This window comes from Rhododendron vialii, chromosome 13a (genome assembly GCF_030253575.1).
Source record: "Rhododendron vialii isolate Sample 1 chromosome 13a, ASM3025357v1".
Lineage (NCBI taxonomy): Eukaryota > Viridiplantae > Streptophyta > Magnoliopsida > Ericales > Ericaceae > Rhododendron > Rhododendron vialii.
In genome coordinates this window covers 5,041,573-5,068,921 of record NC_080569.1, presented here as the reverse complement: position 1 = coordinate 5,068,921, position 27,349 = coordinate 5,041,573, and the positions used below count along the sequence as shown (strand labels likewise).

The 27,349-nt window shown below is 38.5% G+C and overlaps 4 protein-coding genes across 8 annotated transcripts; 2 read left to right on the top strand and 2 right to left on the bottom strand.

Moving 5' to 3' along the window:
- The first annotated feature begins 277 nt into the window (after window positions 1-277).
- LOC131314425 (uncharacterized) lies at window positions 278-4,616 on the top strand. 3 transcript variants are annotated; one of them, XM_058343030.1, is made up of 5 exons: window positions 278-578; window positions 652-758; window positions 2,461-2,558; window positions 3,901-4,067; window positions 4,147-4,616. In XM_058343030.1, the coding sequence occupies exons 1-4, from the start codon at window positions 407-409 to the stop codon at window positions 4,061-4,063; spliced, it is 540 nt and encodes a 179-aa protein (XP_058199013.1). In that variant the 5' UTR covers window positions 278-406; the 3' UTR covers window positions 4,064-4,067; window positions 4,147-4,616. The 3 variants fall into 3 exon arrangements, with proteins under 3 accessions (XP_058199013.1, XP_058199014.1, XP_058199012.1); XM_058343029.1 differs by having other exon boundaries at window positions 279-578; window positions 4,181-4,616; XM_058343031.1 differs by having other exon boundaries at window positions 3,901-4,616.
- Window positions 4,617-7,057: 2,441 nt separating this feature from the next.
- On the bottom strand, window positions 7,058-10,251 carry LOC131314408 (cyclin-dependent kinase inhibitor 5). The gene is made up of 3 exons (XM_058343008.1): window positions 9,657-10,251; window positions 7,640-7,846; window positions 7,058-7,515 (listed from the first exon to the last, which is right to left on the bottom strand). The coding sequence occupies exons 1-3, from the start codon at window positions 10,103-10,105 to the stop codon at window positions 7,446-7,448; spliced, it is 726 nt and encodes a 241-aa protein (XP_058198991.1). The 5' UTR covers window positions 10,106-10,251; the 3' UTR covers window positions 7,058-7,445.
- Window positions 10,252-18,374: 8,123 nt separating this feature from the next.
- LOC131313708 (uncharacterized) lies at window positions 18,375-21,868 on the top strand. 3 transcript variants are annotated; one of them, XM_058342157.1, is made up of 5 exons: window positions 18,375-18,535; window positions 19,383-19,455; window positions 19,586-19,683; window positions 20,296-20,612; window positions 21,197-21,868. In XM_058342157.1, exons 2-5 carry the CDS (start codon window positions 19,447-19,449, stop codon window positions 21,622-21,624), a joined length of 852 nt encoding a protein of 283 aa, XP_058198140.1. In that variant the 5' UTR covers window positions 18,375-18,535; window positions 19,383-19,446; the 3' UTR covers window positions 21,625-21,868. The 3 variants fall into 3 exon arrangements, with proteins under 3 accessions (XP_058198140.1, XP_058198141.1, XP_058198142.1); XM_058342158.1 differs by having other exon boundaries at window positions 18,392-18,535; window positions 19,324-19,455; XM_058342159.1 differs by lacking the exon at window positions 18,375-18,535 and adding an exon at window positions 18,543-19,262.
- Window positions 21,869-22,216: 348 nt separating this feature from the next.
- Window positions 22,217-26,350, bottom strand: LOC131313755 (uncharacterized). The gene is made up of 3 exons (XM_058342252.1): window positions 25,382-26,350; window positions 24,671-25,091; window positions 22,217-22,676 (listed from the first exon to the last, which is right to left on the bottom strand). Exons 1-3 carry the CDS (start codon window positions 25,934-25,936, stop codon window positions 22,405-22,407), a joined length of 1,248 nt encoding a protein of 415 aa, XP_058198235.1. The 5' UTR covers window positions 25,937-26,350; the 3' UTR covers window positions 22,217-22,404.
- Window positions 26,351-27,349: the final 999 nt, after the last annotated feature.

Below are 27,349 nucleotides of genomic sequence, written 5' to 3'. Positions count from 1 at the left end.
ATTTTTTTTTTGCATTTATTCAATATTGATTCGTCTTAACGATATGAATCGAAAAAGTACAAAATTATCTTAACCTTTTTAGCCTTTTTGTAAGATATTTCTAGAAAAAATTGGGTAACAGTCATAATTTTATATTTTTTCGATTTTTGTTATTGAGACGAATGAATAATACACAAAAAATTGGAAAAAAACTTACAAATGTAGAAAAAAATTAAATAAATACAAAACGAAAAAAAAAAAGGAAGAAAAAGGGCTGACTGTACATAGGCGAACAATTTGTAACCGGACCAATGCCCTGTTCAATTGGGTTCGTTTTCAGTTCCACCGTACTCGATATTGCTGAGAAAAACCAGCAGCTGCAAGTAGAGTGAACACGAACGAGAGAGAGAGAGAGAGAGAGAAGATAATGGATGTCTACTCATGGTTTCGACGCAGTCCCTCTTCCGCCAACGGCCAAATCACTAAACAAGAACCCCAACGAGACAAAACAGAAGAAGAACTATTAGGAGTCACCGACCAATTAATCGATTTCATCAAGACCTTCACTGTCGAAACCTTCAAGAACTTCCCCCTTCAAGGTACCTTCAATTCTATGAAATTGCGTAATAATTTCGAATGTATTCTACTTACGTTTTATATGACTGCTTTCAGATGAAGAGGCAGCCAATTGCGATGGCGGGACTGGTGCTGGGAATGTTCGGAAGGATCTGTCCGAATGGCAAGAACGCCATGCTACCCTCGTGCTATCCAAAGTCAAGGTTTTTTTTTTCATCCCATCTCTCAATTTGGTTCGCTTTTTTCGATTGTAGTTGGATTTGTTTGTTTCTTTTTTTTTTGATAACTCGGGTGTCCAGGCTTATGTACACCTTGACTAATCCAATTTTTTTTCCCGGGTCGGAGTTAAAAACCCGAACCACCGCCCACTTGCTAGGAGCCCAATTAAAGCGGGTCAAAGCTCCGTGTTGTCTGGCCCCGAAGGAGTTGATAGCACCCGAGCCTTAGGAGAGAGCAAGCCCCGAGTCTCAGGCCTTCACCACTGGGCCAACCCCTTGGGGGTTGTTGGATTTGTTGATTGTATGTTGTGGGGTTTTTTTCTAGGAGATAGGGATAATTGATGTGAAATTTTTTAATTTTCCTTGAGTTGATGGTGTGTTGGGGGGCTTTGGCATATTTGCACATTAAATTGGGGAAATTATGAAGATAAGGTCTACATGTATGGTCTGTTAATAAGCTTGTGAGGTTTTAGGTTTATTGATGGTGATACTCGTGAATTTAGTGAATTTGAGTGGCAAGGGGTAGTACTAAAACATTTGGAAAAGCCAAAAGAGATTTAAACTCTTTGCGTTGCTGAGAAAATAGAAGAATAATAGGATAATAGGACAATTGAAACTTGAAAGGCATAGGTATAAAATTTAAACAAGTCGGTGGTGGAAGGTTCAACATTGCAGGTCTCTCTTTACGTTAATGCCCGGGTCTCGACGTGGTAACTATTGGGCAGTGGTCTTTGGATGTGGTTAGGTACAGTGATGGCTGGGAAACTTAAACTACCTTACTCGCAAGTCATAAGAGCACCCATAGAACTACATAAGATTGCTCATGGAACGAAGTATGAGTCCAGACGAACCTTCCCTCATTATTTGTCTCCAGACTAATGATGCTACTGTCCTCTAATCTTGGTGCTGGTGGTTTCTTCATGGAGTGCAGTTTGGTGTTGTTGGTTGACAGGTTAGTCACAAAGTAAAAGAATTTTATTCATCACGGATAGGAGTAAGTGCGCTAAAGGTTTAGCATTTGGGAATCTGGGGAGGGGAAACTAATTAGAGCAGCGATTGTTGAAAGTGGTTGTCATGTTGGATTAAGCTTGGCAGTTGTGTGTATAATAGAGAAGAGGTGCATGCTTCAATTGGAAACTAGTAATAGAATGAGGATGATGGGTTCCCGGATCTTAAAAAGGGGAATGGTATGGATGGATATGCCTATGTCAAGAAATAAAGTCACAGTTATCAGATCTCTCTCTCTCTCTCTCTCTCTGCTTTTACCTTCTTATGGCCTGTTTGGATACACACACACACGTGCATATTTGCTGCGTGGTTGTTATCTTTGGCTTCAATGAGTGGTCATCTCCAGGCATTTTGTTAAGTGGTTTTTCCCATTCTTTTCTTCTTGTTAATAGAAGGGCCATTCTAAATATGTAACTAAGAGGACAATGGGATTCTACTGAATATTAGTATTTCTTTAGTGGCAGTTGTATTACGTGATTTACATCTTCACATAGAGATTGATGACGTAAGGTCAAGAGAGATTTGTTGAGTATCTAGAGAATAGCATTTCAGGGACGAGCTGGTTCTAACTTCATTGGCTGTCTTAACTTGTGGGTTTCATTCTTGTACTATTCAGCAAAGTCACGATTATTACACCTTGCAGAGAATCTCACTTACAAGTTTTTCTTCTTCTTTTCAGGAAATGTCACAACTTAGATTTAGACTGTGCCCTGGCCGGATGAAAGAACGACAGTTTTGGAGAAAGTACTTTACACTTGTCAAGAACTATACTGCTGAGTAAGTTTTAAGTATTTTCAGCTTTTGTCCCTTATGTTATTATAAGGTGAAAAGAAGAGTGAAAATGAATTATATCATGGAGGATTAGGCTACGAAGATGGAGCTTTAACCAGTCACATTGTTTTATGACTGCTTTTCTGTAGATGCTATCTTGTGTCTCGGAGTTTTTAGTTAGTACTTGTATATTGATAACTGATAAGCTCCATAAAAATCATGGAGTTGATTTCCAATTACGAAACTGGTGAACAGGGATTCACAAACACTGATTAAGAGATGGGTGTGGTAATATTTCGGTCTATGGACATAATTGACATTGATTTTGTCACTCATTGATGAGGAATCAATTCTAACATCAAATTTTGCGGTGCCTTTTCTTTAAGCTTTACTTTCGGCAGGATTTTAGCTTAAAGCCGATTTCTAATGGTTCACACGCTCCGCTCTCCTAATGACCCTCTCTTTCTTCTAAGAGAGTAGGAAATCCCAATGGTTAAGTCCTAGCATGGATATTATAACTCCATAGAGATTGCACTGAAGAGCTCAATTTTCTTGAGTTCATCCATTGTTATGCTCACCAACTAAAAAGTGGAGTTATGCATTTCAACATGAAATTGTATTTGTCATAATACATTTTTTTTTTATCAACAAAGAAAGGTTTCCATATCATTAATAAAAATGATACAAAACAGAAACTCTGTAGTGACACACCAGGGAGTATCATGCACAAATGGCAGTACCTCACCTACACCTCACCTCACAATTTTTTAAAAAAAACAAAGAAGGAGAAAAAAAAAAAAAAACACCCAAAGTTGGTAAGACACCAACAAACACCCAACAGGAACCAGGACCAAACAAATGGGCACGGCCCAAACACATGAAAACAAAAATAAAACTAAACAGCAAAAAACATTGTTAAACCTCTCTTTTGTGATGACCAAGTCAATCTCGCACACGATCGTGGAACCTGCTCCTACCCTATCTGGTCTCCTACAGGAAAACTCAAGTGGTATTACAGGCATATGACTAAAAGACAATGTATGGCATGGTAAAGGGAGCTACAAGCTTTCTGGTTAGAATGTGTCCTGTAATGTTTTTTCAGAACCGCTTTCATGGTATCTTTTGTTTGAAGATTTTGATGTCTCTGACTATTTGGATTTTAGCCAACCCTCAGGCTAGCTTTGGGTCTGCCTGTTCATATCATTTTCCCATCAAAATTTTAAGCAGTCTGGGATTGAGGGATTTGTAAAATTTTCATCTCTCTCTCTCTCTCTCTCTCTCTCTCTCTCTCTCTCTCTCCGTGTCTGTATTAAATGACCGTTTCTCACTTTGATTGTGTACTTATCAGATATGAGCTGCGTGCTGTACAATTGGCAAGACTTAGACTGATGACAAATGAGAATGAAAATGCTCCGAATACTAGTGCATATGAAGTTGAAATGTCAGAGACTAAGCAAAGCACAAGCAACTTGGATTCCGTTACACACGACATTGAAAGTGGGAAAGAATGAGCAGGTTTCAGATTGTTTCTCCTGTTGTCCTTCATAAATATTTATGCATATCTTGTCCTGCAATAGCAATGTGGTAACGTTAGTTTCTTCTGGCTGTATGTGGATGAGTTTGTGCAGGGACTTGCCAAGCGAAAGGAAAATGATAGGGAAACCAATGACATGATAGAGTTTCTTCACTTCATTATCCCCTTGTCTATGTCCTTCCCCTCCCTTAGTCGATAGTCCAAACACAACCTCGGCAACTTCTTTTTATTTCCCTGCTGACTGACATCTTTCCCTTTACCTATAACTTTTGGGTAGATGTTTGGCGGATACAATATAAGGTGCGGCAAAGGTGTTTTTGAATTCGATTCCTTGCTCCTTGGGTGTTTGAATGTTGAGGATCTTTGACAAGTTGTACCTCCCAACGGGCCTTCCAAACCCTGTGAATCGCTGAAGTCGCTTTCTGCTTGTATAGCTGTTTCGGATTCTTTTTTACTGTTTTCATTTTTAGTTGTTGTAATGAGACGAACAGTTGCAAATCAAATTGATGATCACATCTAGTTTTCACAAATCTTTTACTCTATATTTTTGTCCTAAATTAGGTTTGTATCAACAGTTTTGCCAGCTTAGACTTTGTTTGGTTTACCATGGAAATGATGCAAGTATCGAAACATCATTCGTTTGCAGCTTCGAAAAAACACATCTCAATATAATGCAGCTCGTATGGAAAAATAACTTTCTTGACCTTAATCATTATGGTAAGAAAAAACTAGTTACCTGGAAAATTTACCCAACGTTGCATAAAAACTCTTGGATCTTATGATACAGGAAAATTGGACTACTCTCCTTAGTATTCTACTCCCTTCCCAAATACTTCCGCGTGTGTTAATTAAGCATATAGTTAGCGTCAAAAGAATGGAGGGGCTTCGATGCCTGCCTCATTCAAACTCTCTTTCCGTTCTACTATCTTTTCCTTCCTTATCCTTTCGATTTTCATTCTCCGTGCACCAATCATCCGTTAGGCCCCCTATTCATAAGCTTAGATCGAACTTATTCAATTTTGACAGCGCGTTTTGAGATTACTTTCCCTCTTGCAAAAATGCCAGTGGGAAACCCATTTCAATAAGGCAATCCTTCGTTTAGTGACCTCAAAATCGAAATGATTAAGACAAAGACATGAGTCAGGAAATTGATAGAGAGCAAAATTGAAAATAATGTTTACTCAAAACTATAATGCATTATCAACCACCTCCTTCTCTCTTTCTGTATGGCCGGTTCAGACGATTTACTATTTGAGGTCTTATTAGGAAGGAATCTAATAATTCCTCATGGTGGGGTAAGGTGTCTAGTCCATTTGAGTGGAATCACTGACTTTATTGACATCCCAAAACTGCCGCAGTCCTTGACGAATTAGCACCACTGAAAAAACATGACCAAAAGCTACCCATGAGAAGGGAACTTATTTTAGTCTCCATGGGAGGATTGAGAGTTCGAGCGTCGAACACCCGGTTGTGATCTAACTCTCTACTAACTCATTGTCGCTGCCTTTGATATGGTTGTAATGTGGTTTAACTCTCTGCTAACTCGCGACCGCCATCTTTGAAGGACAACCACCCTCAAAAACAGCAGAACTTGGATTTTGTACAACTTATTCTCAGCTTTTTCCAGACAGTGTACCCAAATCTTATCCTACACACAACACATTCCTCCAACACTGGGGTGCAGAGTACATGTTTTTCCAATCTCTCCGCCTTTCCCTCCCTCTTGCGCAAACGCACACAAACACTCACACAGCATGGTTCTATTAAGTTTGAACTTTTCGTACTGTGTTTCGGTCACAAACATGCACAACTTCATTTGGACTTCAGAAAATTTGAAAAAAATGAAATTTCCAATGTAATTTGATAGCATAAAAGCTCTTGCGAGTTGTGACACCACGCGACCCTAATTCACAACACAAGAACATGTACAACTTAAACAACCACCACAACCAGCATGTAAATTTTGAAGACTAGTTACATTCTCAGGAGATGAGAGATGTTGACATCACCAAATCTATGTTTTTCAATACAAAAGTCACAAGAAAGAGCGGTAGAGAGAGTACAAACGCCCATGTGAACAATCAAGAAATGCCCTTTAACACATTCCACAGAGGGGTCCAAGGGAGGAGTCATTGCACAGCCAATTAAATGCTCACTTGATTTCACTGAGCAGCTTTTACCACCGCAACCTCAACAAAGGACAAACAATTGATGGTAAATACACAAACTCCATTGCCACTGACAAAATCAGTCAGAAACCTGAAGTCCCCACAGAGTGAGGGACTGAGATGCTTCAGAACAATCCAAAGCAGTCCCAACAGATGCCAGGGGCTCAGTTGCTTTTGCTTTTTTCGCGTTTCATTTGTTTTGGTAAAGGGGATCAGTTCCCCTAGATCAAGTTGGTGGCAAGCTCTGAATTGAAAGTGTAGCAAAAATGAAAGTACTCTAGTAAAAGATGAGTTAAATAAGTACAACTATTATGCAAATCAAAAAGTCTAGGAACCCACGTTTAGAATGTAACTCCGGACACAACTTTGTCTGGAATCGTTAGATGTATGTGATCCATGTACATCTAACGATTAAGAACACAGTTGTGTTTTAAACACGTGTATGTAGGATTTGCTCATATGTAAATAAGGGGACACCAAAGACAAACTGTACAGCTGTACAACTGTACAACTGTAATTGCTTGGCAATTACAGTTTTGGCAATTACAGTTGCAATTACAGTTGTAGGGAGAAACAGGAAATAGTGCTAACCAATGAAAATTGAAACAAGTTCAAAATTGAAAGCAGCAGCACCACCACCAACAGGTCAAAACAGGGCAGAAAACAATCTCACTACAGATCATCATACACTGAGGCATTTATATCAGCATCAAGATTTAAATTGGAAGTGCAGGTTACGTATTTCATTACACCAGAGAGGGTAAAAAAATTAAGGGACATAAAACAATGAAAAACACCAACGATTGAAACTGAAAACCACTGTCATTTACCACTAGAGAGCATTCATACTCCATCATGGATCTGATAATTTGAAATATCATGTTACAAAGATCAACAAGCGTCAAGAACCTAAAACGACCGCATTCATAGCTCATGGGAACGAAGATTTGATATATTCACCTACCATGTTACAAGATCAAGAAGCATCAAGAAACCTAAAACTACTCTAAGACTACATGTCATTTTCTTCCCACTAGGTTAGTGTGTAATTCGTCAGCTCTGTTATGGTTACAGATCATTCGATTACACATTTTCCGTAACTCCCTCCGGTTTCTTTTTATACATTGGACCAGCCCTACTACATCTACGTAATAAACTTCAAAACCCTCGTCAAGAGGATCCAAGTGGTGCTTAGTTGTTCACTCTCACCCATTCGTAACGTCCGGGGAGGGGCAAATCGTTCACGACATCAAAGTTATACCTGAAATAAGTTACCCACATAAGAAAAGGAAGAATTCGTTAACAAACTTGAGGGAATGATAATCCATTATCTAGCTTTAAAACAAAATATAACCTACAGATAGAGAAATGGAAACACTACATACTTCTCAGCAAAAAACCTCTGTTGCTGCTGTTCTGCAAGGGCAAAGAACTCTTCCATCTCAAGTGTTGTTGGGATGTTTCTTTGCATGGCATTTTGAATTCTTCGATTAGTTGCCGTTGAACTAGGGGTTCGTCTTGTCGTGGAACCAGGGGTCCCGATGGTGTCCGATGCCCTGATCAAGCTACAAGGTGTGCTTTCCCTGGTACTCCTGTTCAAAATAAACTAAGCTAAATCAGATTATTAGAATAAAACCCTCAAAAAACCCAACATTATTGGAGAACTGGCTAACCTATATCCACCAAAACCATAAACAGATCATTACGACTTTGTTTCGTGTAATGCCGAGGAAGCCAAAAAAGAAGTCACTATCAAATAGCGATTGTTCATCCAAAAATGTAAATCCACTACTTTTCTCAGCCATAGCCACAAACAACATGCTGGAAAATAGTCAAATACTTACAAAATGTGGGAGAAGGGCATTTAAGTTAAGAGATCGTATCATTGTAGGTGAATGACATGTAATCTAAGCCCCGTTTCGCTAAGGTTCTTATTTTTTAAGTACTTATTTTCTGCTTTACGAGACAGATTATTCTCTCACAATACATCAACTTCAATTCAAAAAATAAGTTAAATAAGTACTTAGCGGAATGGGGACATACGTTGAGGAGAGAGAGTATCCTATTCTCTGTCATTTTCAGATGGCCCCAAAGGTCTAAAACAGAGTATCCCAGATTACTTTTACAGTCTTGGTATGGTCCCATGCAATACAATACATCATTACAAATACAGAAGAGGCAGAAGAGTCGCCAGTGCAATAAAAATCAATGAAAACAGTTTTTATTTTTGGTTCTATCTTCCATCAGGTGTGTGTTTTTTTGGGTACTTGAATATTGAAATCCATAACAAATTGAAAATCAATAGATTTTACGCTAACATACTGGGAAAAATTAGAAGGGAACACTTTTGAGATGTTTTACTTTGCCATGCACTTGATGAAAAGGAGAATGCCCAAATTTCAGATTGTTTTGGAAATGAACAGAGGAAGCCAAAAATCCTGGACAAATTTCTACGATCTGAAAAGCCCTTCACATAGTGTAAACAAGATTGTTCATTTCATCTAAAGGGCCACTAATCAGTCACAAAGATCACCAACCTTTCATATAAGCAATTCTGCAGAGTACCCATGTGTGTGGCCAAAGATTATAGTACAAGACAGACAACAGAGAAATCAAACCCTAACAATCAAAGACCCTTAAAAAACTTGTCTTTCAATCAAGAATGACTACTAATTGGTAGAATAATTTTTCAAGAACGCACAAAGACGCACGTTTACCAGTATACACACCTACCCACTTTGTAATACCCAGCTGCAGTTTAATGCTCCAGAAGCAAGTAGGCCAAAGAGACAAAATAAAAACAGTAAAAGAAATCAACTTTAGTAGATGTTCAAGATTTAATGAAAAAGGAATCCTCATGCAACTCAAATTACAAGATTAAAACCCACTGGAAATATGATATAATCAACCCTTAAGTAAACATAAAAAGAAAGAAACTAAGCAGCCAACATGATTAAGCAAAGATAATACCATGTAACATATCTATATGTGAAAAAACCACATGTTCTTTAGGGAGAGAAAAAAGAAAGAAAGAAAAAAAAAAGTGGTACCCGCATGGCCAATAAAAGAAGGAAATGGAAAGGGACTCTCCTCTGTGGGTGTAAATATGAAAACCCCCTTAAAGACCTCTTTAGCACAAAAATGAAACCCAAAAGGGCTAAAAGTATTTTATTTTAGGAATATAATATCAAATAAAATGAACCGCATGGAGAGGAAGCGGGAAAATTTAACAAAAATTGTTCCTTTATCAACTTTCCCTTTCTTACTCTTTCTCGGGAACCAAACAAGAAAAAGAACCCACAAAGAAAATAAAAGAATTTTTTTAAAAAAAGAGAAAAGAACAGGGCAGATTACAGAAACCCTTTCAATATGAAGGGGCAAAGAGAGTTAAGCAAAATATACCTCTCTCTGGTTTCAAAATCCAGGTAGTTCTCTCCATACGAAGCCTCAAAATCCAAATCATTTAGGTCTTCTGCTTCAATTTCGTTGCATGCCCTTTTCGTAAAATCAGAAATAATAAACCCCTCCTCACTCTCCAAGCACCTAATTGAAGAACCCATATCAGGGTTTGGACTCAAACTAGGGTTAGGGTTTAGTCCGGAGCCGTTATTCTGCGGCTGCGGCTGTTGTTTCTTGGCGTCGTTGACAAGAATCTTTTCGAGCCGCCGGTTCCTCAGTTGAAGGTAAGCCGGCTCGGGGTTTCTCGGCGGCGGCGTGTTTGATTGGAGGGATTGTAGAGCGTGGGTCTTGGCTCTGGTTCGAACGCCGAGGGAGGGCTGGGACTGTGGCGAGAGTATCTCCATCACGGCCACGTCCCCTGTGATTTTAGCTTTCCTCATGTACTTGCCCATATCTCTTCTACTTTCGCTCACTGAATGCTCTGTTTCTAGGTTGGACTCTGTTTCGGTGAACTGGGGTTTTTGAGAGAGGGGGAGAGAGGAGAGAGGAGAGAGAGAGAGAGAGAGAGGAGGGAAAGAAGGGAGGGAGGGGGCTAATTTGTAATGTTGGTGGGGGAGTTAGGGTTGGGGGTAAAAGGGCACAACTACTTCCCTCCCTTTCATTTTCTCTTTCCCGATACGTAAATTCTCGCGATATGATTCGTTTTGGATAGTCCATGAAAACAAAAGCCGGGCCGGGTCCTTTTCACATTTTCCTTATTTATTTATTTATATGATCGAAAATCGAAATCGTTAATTTATAAAGTTTTTTTATCGCAGTTTTTTTTATAAAAAAAAGAACTTAGGTTGTGTTCTACTAACACAAATAAATACTTATTTTTTGAATTAAAAATGATGTATTGAGAGATAATGACATATCTCGTAAAGCAAAAATAAATACTTAAAAAATAAAAATCTTAGGGGAATAGTCCCTTAGTCTAACATTTATAATCACATGATCGAATAAATGTGTCTTATAATCGAATCTTTGAACTTATATTAAGATAACCAATTAGGTCTAGTTCGGTTGGTCACTTTTGTATACTCCTAATTATGAGGTCAAAGGGTCAACTCAATCTATAATTTATCCCCTAAGATGAACTCTTCCTTTATTTATTGTGTTTCTTCCCTATGTTGGGCTCATTTTATTGTATTGGTTGAGTTTGTTGTGCTTGATTATCTCGTGAACTTTCACATAATTGATTTAGTGTCCTGTAGTTTTTACTTCGTAATTCATATATAATGTAAATGATCTCTCCTATCGGTTGATAAAAAAAGAACTAATATAAAAATGTTTGGTGAGCTCTTTTTAAAATTCTTTATTCTAGTATGTGGGATAAGCATTCGTATTTTGTCTAGATGAAGATAAGTTAAATTTTTACGAATAATATGGATTGAGATGGAAGAAAAATAAAAAATCATAAAATTACAAAAAAATAAAAAGTTTAGACAGATGAATCCAAATAGAAAATTTCAAAAAATACCACCAAACATCACCTTGTAACCTTTATTTTTCAGAGTGGAGTTGTTGAAGTAAAATATGTACACAACAAAAGCAGCCTGAGGCCCGGGGATATCAAACGAAATAGAAATTACATCTTATATTCTTCAGTAGCCCTTCGCTTAATTCTCGATTTATGTTCACTCTCATAAATTTTCGTCGTTTGAAATATTTTCAAAAGGCACTGTCACGCTCGCGCTGTCACGCTCGCGCTCGCGCTCTCTTCTCGCTCAGCCCATTACATTGACTTAGAATCGGCACCCTAGCTATCTAATCCACAAAATAAATTGAGAGAGTTAATTTTAGCCTGTTAATTCCACCTCGGGGGGAAGGTCGAAAACTCTTTCATTTTGAGTAAATCTGCAGCTTTTTGCATGATGAGAATGAGCCACTTGGCTTTGTGTAGCTGAGTGTACCTTTGCTGCTTGTACCACTGCAATCTTGCATGAGAGTTTATTGGATATGCCCGTTTTGTCTTCATCTTTATTGAATGAATAAATCTATCTACGTTTCCACAAAATCTGTCTCCACAATCTAATTAAATGGATGGTTGAGATTCTGTGTGTAATGATAAAAATAAAAAAAATCATGTTTTCATGATCATGATTGAGATTCAATATTTGCGTGTGTACAGTATGCATCACTTGAATTGCCTTAAATTCATAACATCTCACATAAAAGAAAGTTCCTTCTATCAGTCTTGAATTCACAACTTCCATATTGCAGTTCCTACCAAATATTTTTTTTTAACGGCAAAATAGCATTTTATTAAGGGGAGAGGAAATGTATCCAAACAAAAGTTGAAAACAAAGCAAAGGGACGAGCCCAATGCAATACCTGAGAGCCTAAGAAGCCGAGATATACAATAAACAATACAAAAAACCCAAAAGGCCTAAAAGCCTAAATACAACAATGAAACCTCAATCCAAAAGAAAACCCTAAACCTAACTCAAGAGCCACCTCCACCTGCCACAGACAGCGCAACCACCACCGCAACCACCACCGCTAGAATTCACCATCGACATCCACCAAGCCACCACGGCCACCCACGGTGAAGAAAACCAAAACCAGCTCACCTAAACTGCCGTGGAAGCTGCACCAAGCCGTTAAGCGAGAACCGAACTACCTAACGCTGGCCACGGCGGGAGCCAACACCAACGCAGTTCCTACCATTTAGATACAGATTCATAGCGTACATTTTTAATACATATATTACATACATGCTATGGATTTTTGTCTTGGTATTCATATGTTTCTTCTATGGGGAAAAAAGAAAAAGGTTTATACAAATGTCACGAACCACGTTCAAAATATTGTGAATTTCAAGGGGTGTATACTATACACACTTAAATAGCAGGTGTATTGTAGTATTTCAAATTCAACGGAATCATGACTTGTATATAAAATAAAAAATTTGTCTTAGGTCTATTATGTGAATTTCATAAGCCTGCAAGTTTACCTCTTAGTTTTGTTAGGTGTCAAGTCCATTTTAAAAAGTTCATAGTAGGCCCATTCCACTCCCAAGGGTAGGGTACCCTAAGTTTTTGGCACTTTCATATGGTTTAAGGTATATTTTCTTATTATAAAATAGGGTATCCTAAGGTTTAGGCACTTTTATAGGGTTTTAGGATACATTTTTCTATTATAAGATTTTTGTGGTTAATTTAGACACTTTTATAGAGTTTAGAATTTTAGACACTTTCATAGGGTACTGTATTACGTTACGTGTGTGTACTTGTGGGCTTACAAAATAATGAGTTGGACTTGTAGGCTTATGAAATCTCTATGTTATCACCAAATCGAGTGATATATGTACATGCTTGCACGTGTTGTATTAGTGTTGGGTGTTCTCATGGCCAACAACTATCTATTTCCTTAGTTGACGCTTGGATATAAGGCTAAACAAGGCATGAAAGTTTCATGATGAAACATTTGGACTCTCTCTCTCTCTCGGATGGCTGAAACATTGGATTCTCTCTGTCTCTGTCTCTCTCTCTCTCTCTCTAAGACTAAAGTGGTGGTTGAAATATGACATGGGCCATGCTATCCATGTTAATTAGAGAAATAGATGGATGGAAGAGACAGAGGACGCTATTACTATATCCCACCCGGGCTTCATTGCATGCGCGTTGAAAATTTTAAACACTCTCTTAAATGTATTTTGACTCTCAATTCTTTAGTACTACTACTGTATTCCAATTGTGCGCGAAGAAACTAATCATCAACAAGTACAAGCAAGAGAAGACGTCTGCCAAAATTTGACTAGCGCAACTCGTCTATCGGAACAAGGTCATCTATATGAAATTTCTTTGTACCTTTCTTCTCGCAAAATTTCAGTTGCACGATGGATACCACAAAAAGTCTATTCGAAATTAGAATCCTGCATTCTTCCACGTGCTTAATTCCTTAAGCCATTAACGTCTATGAATCGAAGGGAAATAGCCGAGTTTAAAGTCATCTGATTTGCTAATTAGCATCGTAATGATTTCCCGATCGACAATATACATACACGAAGATGTGTAGTACTCTTTCATCTGTCCACCATAAAGTACGAGCAAAATCGTTAATCGATTATTTTCTTTCGAATCCTAGCTACGACAAACCTGTTTCTCTTCTATTGGGCATGTCACGTTATTATTAATTACCAAGCAAATTCTTAGGTTAAACTTGTTCTATACAAATGCACACGTATACATATTTGGACTTTTACATAACAAAATATTAATTAACATATGCGGCTGCTTGAGATGGGATTGCATGTGTGTGCAATCTGGATCACACATATCATTACAAAACTTTTGCTGCACTCTGGGGTTAATCTTGGAATGCTAAAACTAATTAAGAAAACTCAAAGCCCCCCCCCTTAATTTATTAATCTTAATTCTTAACAAAATTAAATAGTAATTTAAAAGGACATGGACACCCCTAAAGTCTAATCCTATCATTTTCCTTAATTTCGGGCTTTTCCTGTGTAACTTTGATGTACTATATTATTCGTCTTTCTTAAAGAAGAAATAAAAGGACATTTAATTTAATACAGTAGCTAACATTTACTTTCGCCGCCCGAGGAGATTAGGAATCTTTTCTTGTCCCTTAAACCTTCCCGCCAAAACACACAATTGCCTTCTACTACAAGTACTAGGGGTGTGCACGGATCGGACAAGTTAGGTTTGGCCCCGAATCTGAACCGAACAAGTAGTAAGAACTGTTTGTGAGTCCGAATTTTTTACCTTGGGTCGGGTCCGACCAAAACCGAATTAATCTATATGAATTGGTTGGTTTTGGTCGGGCCAAATAAGAAACCCAACACCCCGAACTGAAAACTGATTTTTAACAGAAAATGAACCCGTATTCGACCGAACCACATGTTCGGCCCCGCTTGAGACCCTTAGGGTTGGGTCGGGTTGGTCGGGTTACGATTTTTTGCACCCCCCTAACTACCACCATCCTCGTCATTCACCCATTTGAGACAAAAACGCCCCTGCTATAAGAGAGAGAGAGTATTTTTGTTTCCACAATATTCTTTTAGCAACGAATAGATGTTTTGATAACAAGATGTCCGGGCAAGTTTGCGTTTATCTCGATTAATTAGTTTCGGGGATGTGAAGTTGACAATCGGTCCAACTTTCAGTTTTCTCAAAGTTTAGAATGTTTGGAGCGGCTCCGTAAAATTTGAACTTGTGACAAACACTTATTAGCAACGAATAGAGATGTAATTCACAATTATCCAAATAAGATAGTTATGCACAAAGGCCTAAAAAGTAGAGGAATAAAAAGGAATCCCATAGGTTTCCAACAATCCTATTAACTAACTAGAAGGAGAAAAAATTCCCAAAAATCAATTGCGGTTATTAAAAAGGAGAAAGCTATCAAACCTGTTCAAAAAATGAATTTTGGAGAAAAGATAAAAATATAATGTCCGTTTGTCGACGACGTGACATCTAATTGTTTTACTAAACATGCATATATTTGCATTTTAATGTTTTGTATGTTAATTGAACGTTGTTAGTAGATAACAGTTTTTTTTTTTCATCTAACCTTTGGTTGAATTCCCCTCCTCAACTCCTAATTTGATGTAACCTTAAAAAGTTTTTTAAATAAAACTGTTTTTGCCTATAAAAAAAAAAAAAAACTTTGTTAGTAGACAATTGTTTTCATGACTGCCCACACAAAATTTCAGCATTTAGGCCGTAAATTATTCAAAGGGCAGCTCTTTTGGTCTGATCTACAAACTTGTAGGCTTCTAGCTATTACAAAAGCCGGCTCCAACAGAGGAGTAGAGGACTTGGAGCTAGCGCGGCGGACGTGGTTTAACTACCGGAGACTTTCAGAATAACCGGAGTACGTAATAAGTCCCCAAACGAGCGTATTATGGAAACCGTCAAAAGCAGATCCGGCAAGGATCAAGGTGCATCTCGCTGTTGCATAGCTCAGGTCAGAGCGCAGTCTCACGATCGGGCATGAGTGCCGGCCGGAAGTTACTTTCAGAAGGAGGTCGACACCACTAAGCCATATCATCATTCAATTAAGAGAGAAGCTAGGAAGCAGTAGCACTAGTTTCTAAAGAAATCTTGATTGAAACACATTTCGTTGATTTCAATGCGCAAAAAGGAAAAACCTGCATTTTGCTAACTTTCAGAGAAAGCGAATCTCGGAGAGGGTATTCCGATCGAGGCCTGCCCTATAATCGAAGCCTAGTTTTGTATTGCCTAAGCTTCTTCAGTACTTTGTGATTGCATAGCAGTACTAATATTTACTGCTAAGCTGTTACCTCTGTAGCAGAAGAACAAAGAAAGTGACACAGAATTTGACATATCCCTGTGATATTGTACGTAAAAAATTATAGGAGAGAGAGAGAGAGAGAGAGAGAGGAACAAAAGCCGACGTGCGAATGATTAATCAGCCAATCAAGGCAGTAATCAAGTTTCTTTGGTGACCTTTTGTCATTGACGACCTCTTAAATCTTCAGACTTCTCCTCTGCTGTAAATCAGTGTCAAGAACTCTGAAAAAACACAAACAATTCTATATACGCAATTACACGTACGCTCTCTCCAAAAGTCATCTAAAAAATCTAAGAATACATACTTTGTGCACACAACAAGTCTCTCCAATTATGTGAGTGGGTATATGTAAAATAATGGGATCGTGATTCTAGCACAATCTCTTGAAAATAATTAGTTATTATTGAGACAAAAACTCCGATTGAACTCCACTCCTAAATATGTGAACGGTCTTGCTAACCTCCGACTATTAGACGGAAGATAATATGCTAATAATTTCAAACAAGTTTGGATATCAATGCTCACGTTTTTGTGAGAAGAAGACATGCATTGTTCCTACGGAGATCTTCTGATTGGCACAGACGATGACAATAGAACTGAGATCTGATTTGCAGCTTTACTTCTTTTTTCTTTTTTTTTCCTATTTTCCCAAAGACCATTCTCTCTTTGATTTGATTTTTAACTAGATCTAGATTTCCTTCCCCCCACCCCCTCCCCCCCGCAAAGAACCGCAAGCGCATGTCTCTAGTTACTAAAGGCATTTACTGGACTAAATCATTCAACCAGTTGTGGCTTTGGATACCCAAACAGGCCCTAAGTAAGGTCTGCATAGTTGCAATTGATGCTTTAAGCAACCAGGGTTGACTTCTACTCATGTCCCGAGGCCGAGGCTAGGCCTATAATGTCCAGGTTTTATTTCATCGATCGAACAGTCCCAACACCACCATGTAAATAAATGCAAGCTCTAGGGATTAGTATTCTGTGAAGATGGAGTCTCCAAAAACTCAGGCAGGGACCAGCTGGCTTCATATCACCAATTCAAGCAAACAAACTTGAGCCTGTATCTTCTCAACAGTCAGTCGCCTTCGACGAATCAAAGCCACTAACGAAACTCGTCGACAATGGAATCCGTGAATAGAATGCGTAGAAAACTTGTTTCCAAAGCCGTAACGTCTGTGGAATTATTGCTGGGTGTATCCAAGAACGAATCACGTAAAATTCACTTCCGTGATTTAACAACGGAGGCAATTTCAGGCAACCTTAGAAACACGAGTACTGCAAGTGAATGGTCTGGTATATATCCGAGTTGTGAACGTTGTTAGACTCACAAAAAACAGAAAAGAGATTGGAGGTGGCCTGGGCCGCCAGTTATTACTTCCCGTCATTGGAAACAATAACTAGGCTGCAGCTCTCTTCTTTTTTCGTTTTATTTAAACTTGTACGGATAAAGAAATTAAGACAATTCTTGGGTATTTCACCTCATTAGCATCGTCCACCAGCTAGGAGATGCCTTTGAATAAAATTCGGTACCAAAGAAAACAACTAAACTATAACTACAATTGAATGTAAGACTTGGCTAGCGCATAGAGATGACAATTCAACCCATCTGCTTCTAAACCCACCCCACCCCGATCGGGATAGGTTTTTGTTAAATTTTTCGGGTATCGGGTCAGGGGAGAATTGAAAAAACTTGGTCGGGTTCGGGTAGATGTTACTCCGTCTCTGTACCCGCTCCAAACCCACCCCGAAATTGTTTTATGCATAATAAAAATCTATTTTTGGAGTAGAGACCTACAATCGCAAATAATTATTGAGATAGTGGCTGCAGAGAGCAAACATCCTGCAGTAGATGGACCGCTTCTCGCACATGGGTTTGCACTTCAACTCCAACTAGATTCATGTAATGGGCTATTTGGAGCCCATCACGATATTCTTAGGCTATTCCACGATCCCAGTTTCCTTTTAGAAGCCTGAGGTTTTTGTTCGTAGCCTAGGGCTGCAGCTCTATCCACTTCCGTTTTTAATCGAATCGTGATGAATAATCGGGCTTGTTCGTCTGGGGTATTCAAAATACCTATGCATAGTTTCTAAATTTTCTCGGAAAAATGACGGTCAATGACGTGTTTTGATAATTAATATTCGCCAAGGACATTTTCAGCATTAACAAATGTTCTGAAATTGTCCTTGACAGGTATAATTATCAAAATACGTCCTGAGCCGTCATTTTTCCAATTTTCAGTATCTATCCTTCTTCACTCATTATTCATAAAAAAATTAACCCAAACCGAACATGCTATAACCACAGAGGGTAAAGTGTAATTTACCCTTGTGAAATCACGACCGAAGATCCACTCACGTGTCAGTGACACAAGCAGTCGGTAATTTCCAGAAAGTCATACACTCACTGTACTCCTAGTCCTAGAACAAACATGTTTGGGAATCTAAGCAAGCGGTCGTCGTCAAGAATCTTCTTCGTTTCCTATTTGGACACCGGAGATCTCCGTATCCCACATTACTCTTCCATCGGTTTCGCTGCTTTCTTCTCCATCTCACACAATCAGGTAGTAATTGTTGGATTCTGCGCTTGTCTGGCTTGGTTTGAGAAAGTTATTACTTACTCGAATTTGGGTGCATAATTTAGGGTGAATATTTATCAGTGGAGTCGTAACTTTAGCAGAGAGGGCTTGTGCTCTGTATAGAACCCAATTGGGTTCACACACCACAACCCACCACCCCCCCCCGTCTTAGTGGGATGAATCACAATCCTGAATTGAGGGCAATTGTAGGATTTTGATTGTTTGGTTTTTAAAATTGTTTGCGAGAATCATGATTCTCTATTGATAGTATGAGATTCTGATGAGTGGAATTTCCGCTGTTTTGAAATCTTAACAATATTCGATTCGACAAGTGTAAAGTTCAGTTTTTTTTTTTACGTTTCTTGAACGTGTGAATTGGGTTTGTATTCATTCATCTATTCATTATGTGAGACATCAATGCAAGTCTTTTCTGCGGCGTGCTATTTTTGGTTTTTGGTATTGTTATCTCCTGTTTGCGTTTAATTTCACCAGGCTGGGTTGCGCACTCTATTATGGAAAACTTTCGATTACTTGCTCATTGACTGTATTGTGTTTGTCATAATAAATGGATAAACAAGCATGCATAAGCTATGTCTTGAGACAAATTTTAGTGATTACTGATTTTTCCTCAACGTAACAATAAAACACTAAACATAATGTATTCGGCTAAAGCAAAGTTTGAGCTTATCATAAAAGCATGGTTTCAATGAAGGTATGAATAACCTACTTTCATAGTTTATCTGTTCTAGTATTTTTCTTTTAAATGAGTGCAGTTGACGTATCTACTTTTAGCTGCATGGCTGAATTGTTGGCTAATCGTTGATTCAAATAGGTCATCTTGCTGAGTTTAAAAGTTCTATAGAGGTTACACGCTTTAGCTACTGAAGGTTCTGGAGATGGAAGAGGTAACGGGATGTGTTTTTTTTAATGATTTTTGGACTTCATGCACTCTTGTATTCTCCCACTGCACCATTTGTGTAGATTTTTTGTTTGTCTGTTTGTGCTGCTTATTCAACCAACCCTGTTCACTGGCAGGAGGGTCACAAGGTTTCCCTGAATGTGTATGACTTAAGCCAAGGAATGGTTCGTCAGCTCTCCACTGCATTTTTGGGAAGAGCTATTGAAGGGATATGGTAAAGATTTTGTTTTCGTGAGGGGCGATGGTAGTATATTCATTTGCCCTGACATATTGGGCCTCATACATTTTTCACAGGTTAATCAAATAAAAAAATACTATAAGAGCAAGAAAGATGAGATCTGGTTTTGCTATGTCATGTCTTGAAAGAATTCAGCTTTACAAAAAGAGAAAACCACCGTACAAAATTTTGATGTGCAAAGAGTTCCATCTTGTAAACAGCAATAGAATTTTGGCAAGTGAACCTAAACTATATAAGGAGATGGTGAATTAACGGCTATTGGTCCAACAGTTGAATCCTTTGGGAAACTTTGACTCAGGCTAACATACTTCTACACCCAGTTTGAAATACTTTCTCTTGCGTGATGCTTCCCCATGCATGTGATGTGATTCACTGAATTTAAGAGGAGAAAGAAGGACGCGGGAAGCTATTTTCGGTAGCACCAAAGGGGCTAACATAGCATTTAGTACGTGAATTCTTATTTGCCAGGGGCCTACTAACATGTTCATAGACGACTTCATCATTCTAACCCTAATTTTTGGTTGATTGGCTGTTTTATTATTGCGGCTTCGAACGTTTAATGATCGATGTTTTACCTTTGAATTACAGGCACACAGGAGTAGTAGTTTACGGCAATGAATACTATTTTGGGGGTGGTGTACAGCATTCTCTTGCTGGAAAAACGCCCTACGGAACCCCAATCAGAGTTGTAAATCTTGGTGTCACACATGTGCCCAAGGATGTTTTCGAAATGTATTTGCAGGAGATTAGCCCCCGTTACAGTGCTGGAACTTACAATTTGCTCTCTCATAATTGCAACAATTTCAGCAACGAGGTTGCTCAATTTTTGGTGGGAGCAACTATTCCAGACTTTATCTTGAACCTCCCTAATGAAATTATGAGCAGTCCAATGGGTGCTGTTATATGTAAGTTCTTTTGTCCTTACACTTCTAATATGATTCAGTTGACTCAGATGGGTCAACTAGGTGGTGTTGAAGGTGCTTCTCTTTAGTCGACTGATTTCTTTGTGCTGCTCTTTGCAAGTTGTCATGTTCTTTGTTATTCCTCTTTTGCGTATCTTTGGCAAAGGTGTTCTTGGAGGTTCTTATATTTTGGGTGGATCTCATAAGCTCATTAATTGCAATTCGTTGTTTTCATTGTGGCTCCTCTAGTCCTAGTCTTTGGAGGAGCTGTGGTATTTGGGGTACATGTCATAACGAGAACAGGCAGCGGGTAGACTACTAAATCTTGTATAATCTAGGTCCTGGGAAGTTGAGATACTGCTTATGTTATTTGCTGGTTTAGAAGTTTGTTTGTGTTTCTGAATACGAAATTTCTTTTTTTTGAACGGCCTGAATACGAAATTTCTTTAAAGCTACTGTATATTGGTTAGGATTATCGCTATGCATTTTTCAAGAGTGAAGCAGAGCATTGACTGACTTCGAGAAGGAAGTTTTGATGGAAAGCTTATTGAAGCGACCTGCTTAAGTAATTTTACTTTTTCATGCAGTGCCTATGATACAGCAACTGGAGACAACAATGAGATCAGGTGCCGTACCCCATGCCCCGCAGTTCCTGCCACCTACACAAGTCCAGACATCCCAGCCAACAGTTACCACCAAAAAATCCGCGGCTAGTAGTGGATATAAGTCATCCACAACACAAGCAGAGGCCAAGGAGGGTAAAGGCAAAGTGAAATCTGAAGACCAAGGCAACGTGGTGCCACCGGCCATCAAACCTTCTGGAGCACAGGAGTCGTCACCCATCAATAGGGTTGAAGGACGTCTTGGGGATGCCCGAAGCAAGGTGCAAGAGGAGATCAGCAAAGAATTTGCTGCAATTATGGCAACTGGGACTTTACGTGCTAGTGAGGCTGCAGCGCTTGCCACCCGAAGGGTGATGCAAAGATATACGCGTACAAATGTTGCACAGAGCTAAAGTTTGGAGGGATTTCGTTTACTCAAGAGTAGCTCAACTGTGACATTTATATTGTTGGTTTTCATGACCCCTGGAAATTATTGAGATAAATTTATACGAGTGCAACTGTCTCTGGCCTGATTGGCATCAATCCATACTATGAGATTAACTTTATCCCTTTGCCACCCTACTTATGTTGAAGAACGCTGATATTCGATCTTCTTGCATTGTTATTTCAGAAAGAAAGGCATACTTATTCAAGTTATCTTCTGGCAAATTAGTTTGAGCACTCCTTGAGACTCTTAAATCAAGGATTTTGTGGAGGGATTTGTCTGTGGGAAACAAAATGTTGGGTATTTCCCGTCACACTGCATGAATGTTTTCTTCACATTTTCTTTTACCTCCAAAACAGAAAAGACATTCTGGACGAAAAATCTAGGGTTCTTCTTCACAAACTGTAACTCTTTCTCTCACTTTTTTTCTTTTTTCTGCCTTCACCGCATTTCAAGTTCTTGATCAAACACAGCCAAATACTGCCATACCAGTCGTTAAACTAAGAACACTTTAATTGACTTCACATACAATCTACAACGTAATTGGAAAAAACACTAGGTTAGTAACTCAAAAACTCAATGGTAATGCATCATTACACGACCCTGGTGATTTAATCCGCCAAGCTACGTGGAAATTAAGATTCTGTACACAGTGTATAGCACCTGTGAAATGTACCGTATGGCTCACTGAAAGAATTGATAATGACACGGGCAAAAAGCATGCAAGGAAAAGTTACAAACTGCTGTATTAATCTGTTAAACTCGGATTTTCTTTTTCTATTTCAAGACTAGCTTCTCGTGATCTCGAAAAGGTATCAGAAGGGATGTTAATGCCAGCAAAGCCAACCATGACAGCTGCTGCTCCAATGTAGTCCATGAGCTTCGGTACATTTCCTGTCAGTGAGTCAACCACAGCTGCTAAAGGCACCTGGATGGTAAGTCCAGCTGTTGCTACGGTGGTGGTTGTGAGAAGAACGGCCTTAGCCCATAAGTAATCGCTCAGCACATTATCCAACAAGCCTAAACACGACTCATGAAGTATCAGACAATGAAATATGAAGTTACCGGACATTCAATCCAGTGAAGGGGCAAAAAACATACAACAGAAGAAAACCAGAAGAAAGTAACTACATAAGTCAAACAAGGGAAGACCAATCAGATCATACTAATCACTTCTCTATCCTCACCCCTGATTAGTAAGGAGAAATGTGTAAGAGGAGAAGTGAGCTTTATACTAATCACTTCTCTATCCTCACCCCAGATTAGTAAGGAGAAATGTGCAAGAGAAGAAGTGAGCTTTATATTCTAGGGCAATCCTTGGGGACATTACGACCTCACTATAAGGTATGTTAGTGAGAAAGAAAGATCCACATTATACAAGACAGTGACACTAACATAAAACTCCAAAAATATGTTTTTGAGCACAATACTGCTGTTCATAACTAGAAAAGTCCATTTCTCTCTAATTCTATCATTTCCCCTTGACAAGCACTTCAGTACCTTTCATGCATAACTCAACTATGTTGTAAGTCTGGGCAACGTATAGTTTAAAACCCTCCCCATAGACACTAGAATCCTATTTTCCAAAAGCCGTCTTGTACTTTGTCCTTACCCATGTTATGCTTATGTTCTAAATCCGGAACATTCCAGAGAAACAGGGAGATTTCCGAAATCATCCGGAGAGGTGGTGATGACTTCAACTTTCTTGTGCCAAAATACTAAATTTAGTTTATGCTTCAACAACGTTAATGATAATTAATATACAATTAAAAAGTAGATACACCTAATAACACCAACAAATTATGCTTACATTTAAAAAAAAAAGAAGTTTTCAAGATGCAAAATTTCAAGTTTCTCAACTGAGGCTTATTACATTAAGGCTTTCTGTTTCCTTTGTTAGGTAAAGAAAAGTTAGGCAAAACATAATTGAAGTATGATTCTTTTTTCTATACAAGCCCTACATTGAGGTTGAATTTCTATCAAATGGTTTGAAAGATGCCATAATTAGATCAAACGACTTAGATTAATGCTTTTGGGGTTCTGCTTCTTGAAATAAGGTCCGACTTTTTCTCAATAAGTAATTGTACGATACATACTAAATTAGGATAACGCATATAAATCGTAGGATACACGGTCGTATCATAGGATTTTTATACAAAAAAAAAGAATACATGGTGAGATACGTCTCGTGCTCCGAAGGAGACGATACAAATCGTAGGATACGTATCATAGGTTTTTAACAACTATGTTGTGCTCTAACTCATGATGGCCAGGTACGTTGGTTCGTGTTTTCAATACTTTGGATGGGTCATTGCTTCACGAGGTATGATAAATGTGCACAAAGTCAGGTATCCAATCAGCAGGCGTCTATACTTCTCTACATGTACACTCTTCTTGTGCCTATCTTATGTAGCACCAATACAGACATGACACCGGCACTTCTACACAATTGCAGAAATGCTGCACTGTTTCCAATTCTCGTTCTTCAACAGAAAAATGGCTAATTCAAGAACACCACGTACCCCACGTAAAAGAAACAATAAGTTTTTTGTGTATTCGTGTGAACACATTGAACGTTGTATCCGCGTTATTCAAGAGAAGGCGTGTCAAAGAACTGGAAGGCAATGGTGTTATTCACTACAAGATACTAGCATAAATAGATATGCAAAGATAGCTAACATGGACATGTTTGCAAGTTTCATTACGCATACATATTACATAACAAGGACACTAACTGACAAACATATGTTATGTGGCTTATGCCTTCGCCGATAAAAAAAAACACATGTTATGCCTCATTACTCTGATGGATACAAATCAAAAGGTCGCATTGCTATTTTGGGGTTAAGGTGTGTAGTGAAAATACAGACAAAATAAGCACGTTCAACAACGTTCCAAACGGGCATGTTCAGTGTCTACTTCAACAATGATTAGGGATGTAAATGCAATAGCTCACAAGGAAACATCAGAACATGCAGCAAATAAAAGTATTCAAAATTTGCTCGCCAACGTACCTTTACCAACAATCAGACCAAGTTGCTTCCACGTAAGCATGCTAAAAGGCTCCAGCTTGGTAAGATTAAGAATGAGGGCAACAGGAAAGAAGATCAAAACATTGAATAAACCTAAAAAGCCGAGGAACTGTGCCATGCTGGCACGACCACTTTTCCCATCGTCATCTGGTAGCTTTTTACGTATAAGGGTTATATACACAGCATACAAGGCTGCTGACAGAAGAGCAAGAATGTCTCCAAGCACAGGGTTTGAAGCAATTGCACTAAGTCCGGTTTCCGAGTCACCCAAACTTACAATTATGGTTCCTCCCATGCAAAGAAGAACACTAATCAGCTTGACCCAAGTGAACTTCTCACCCAAGAATGCAAGAGAGACCAAAAAGGTGAATAGGCTGGAAGCACTGCTTAGGATTGTATTTGACTGTAACCAAATTGAAAAGGAACTTGCTATATCACAAGATGTAATAATGAAACAAATAATGTTGAAAAGATGGAACGAAGATTGCAACTTCATTGGATAAGGTTGAAACATTATCGAAACTCAAAGTCTAACAATCCAAACTGCCATATAATGTGAGTTCAAAACATCCGTTTAACAGTTCTTGAATTCGAAACAAGGATTTCTCAGAAGTGATTCTTTAGCAACCATAGACCATAAAATTGTAATCTTCATTCCATTGATGAAATCAAACCATTATCAAAATGCCTTACCGTGACTGAAGTGTACTTCAGCGAGAGATTGAAAGTAAGTTGAGCTAGAAACCAAAATGGACATATCAACAGGCTGACCTTCGCAACCCGAGTTCGGGTCCAACGCCCTTTTGCATCTAATCCCATATTAGCTTCTTCAGCAACAGGGGTTTGGTCAGCAAAACTTTCTAGTCCTACAACAAGACTGACTTTGTTTTTGGTTTCCACTTCTTGTGGTTCCATGATCACACCTGGGTTTAAACCATCAGCTTCCACCACTGTATCCTTTTCCTGAAGAAGCACTACCTCTTCTGACTCTCTCAATTCTAGCAAACTAGTACTATCTTTTCCATATCTCCAAAAGAATATACTTCCATATTTATCCTCCAAATAACGCCCCAGTTCAACCAAGGGAATGTAAACCACAAACAAGGAATTGCAAATGTATGTTATTAGAAACGGCGAAACACCTGCATCTACTACTGATTGAACCACAAAACTAGCAGCAATCCAGATAGTTGCAACAGCAATTATGTAAGTCAAACCCAAAACCCATCTCCAAACTTGACTATTCATGCCCTCTGCAATACAATTCCAAATCGAACTTGGGCCAGTGTTCGTAAAAACACTCAGCAAGGAACAAAACCTCAAATAGCAAAATACCCAGAAAAAATATTTTTAGGAAAACCTCCCAAGAAGATCAAAGCTTGAATTTTTAGGAAAAACACAGAAAGTTTGCCTCAGGATTGGTGATCTGGGTTTGCCTCAAAATTGTTGAATGTGAAGAAGCCAATTGAAGACAAGGCGGCGGGCTCAACGTAACAGTCAATAAGAAAATTGGAAAAAGGAATGTGGAGAGAGATTAACGTACGACGAAGAATACAAGGAGGGTGAGAGATTCAATTCTTATTCCTTCCCACTTGAATCTGCGTTATAGAGAGAGAGAGAGAGATTTGGGAACGGGTTTCCTGAGTTTTGCGGACAAACGGCGTGTGGGTGCGTATTCATAACGGCATCTCTCTTTAACCTCGCAACACTAGATCACGAGCTTCATTCAACACGACTAATATATACTAGGGAAATTTATAAAAATGGTCTTCCTAGTTTCACCCGAGTCTCATTTTCGTCCTGCAAGTATCAATTGCAACTCTTTTGACCTTTAAGTTTGGTTTTCGTATCAACTTGGTCCAATTGATAACGTCTATTAGCCAAACTGGGCGAAAAAAATTAGATTGAGAGTAGATGTTATCAATTGGACCAATTTGGTACGAACTGCAACGTCCAAACTAACATCAATCTGATTTTTTCTGTTCAGTTTGACTGACATAAGTTATCAATTAGACTAATTTGGTACAAAAATCAAATTGAAGATCAAAAGAGTTGCAATTGATACTTAGAGGACAAAAATGAGACTTAGGTGAAACTATGAGGACCATTTATATAAATTTCCCTATATACTATAAATACTTAATTCTCATTTATTATTATGTTTTTGTTTAATGAACACAAGATATTGACACATAGTAATTCTCATATCATATGATTGGTAGTTCTTAATTGCACGTAATTGACTAATATTATTATGTTTTTGGTTATTTTACAATTTACATTGACTTGTTGAATTTTGCAGGAAAAAGATATAATCAAATTATTTTTGTCGTTCAATTTAATTAGTGCATAGTTGATTTGTGGTCAGAGAATTTTAAACACAACAATTATCTATAGTGCTTCTCTTACATAGAGTGGGACCTACACATGTATGAAACCCAATAGTACTTTGGTCTCTCACCCAATCTAAGCCACCAGATTGGGGTGGAATTGCAAAGAGGTGGCCTTTGTTGGTTGCTAATTGGGCAAAGAGGAAATTTAACGGCTGTTAAAAAAGGAGGAGGAAATTGAACGCGATCAATATATACCAACCAAGGCCGTCTCCAACCCTTCATTAAATGCTTTATTTCATCAAATAAATGGACCGTAGCTAAGTGGAAG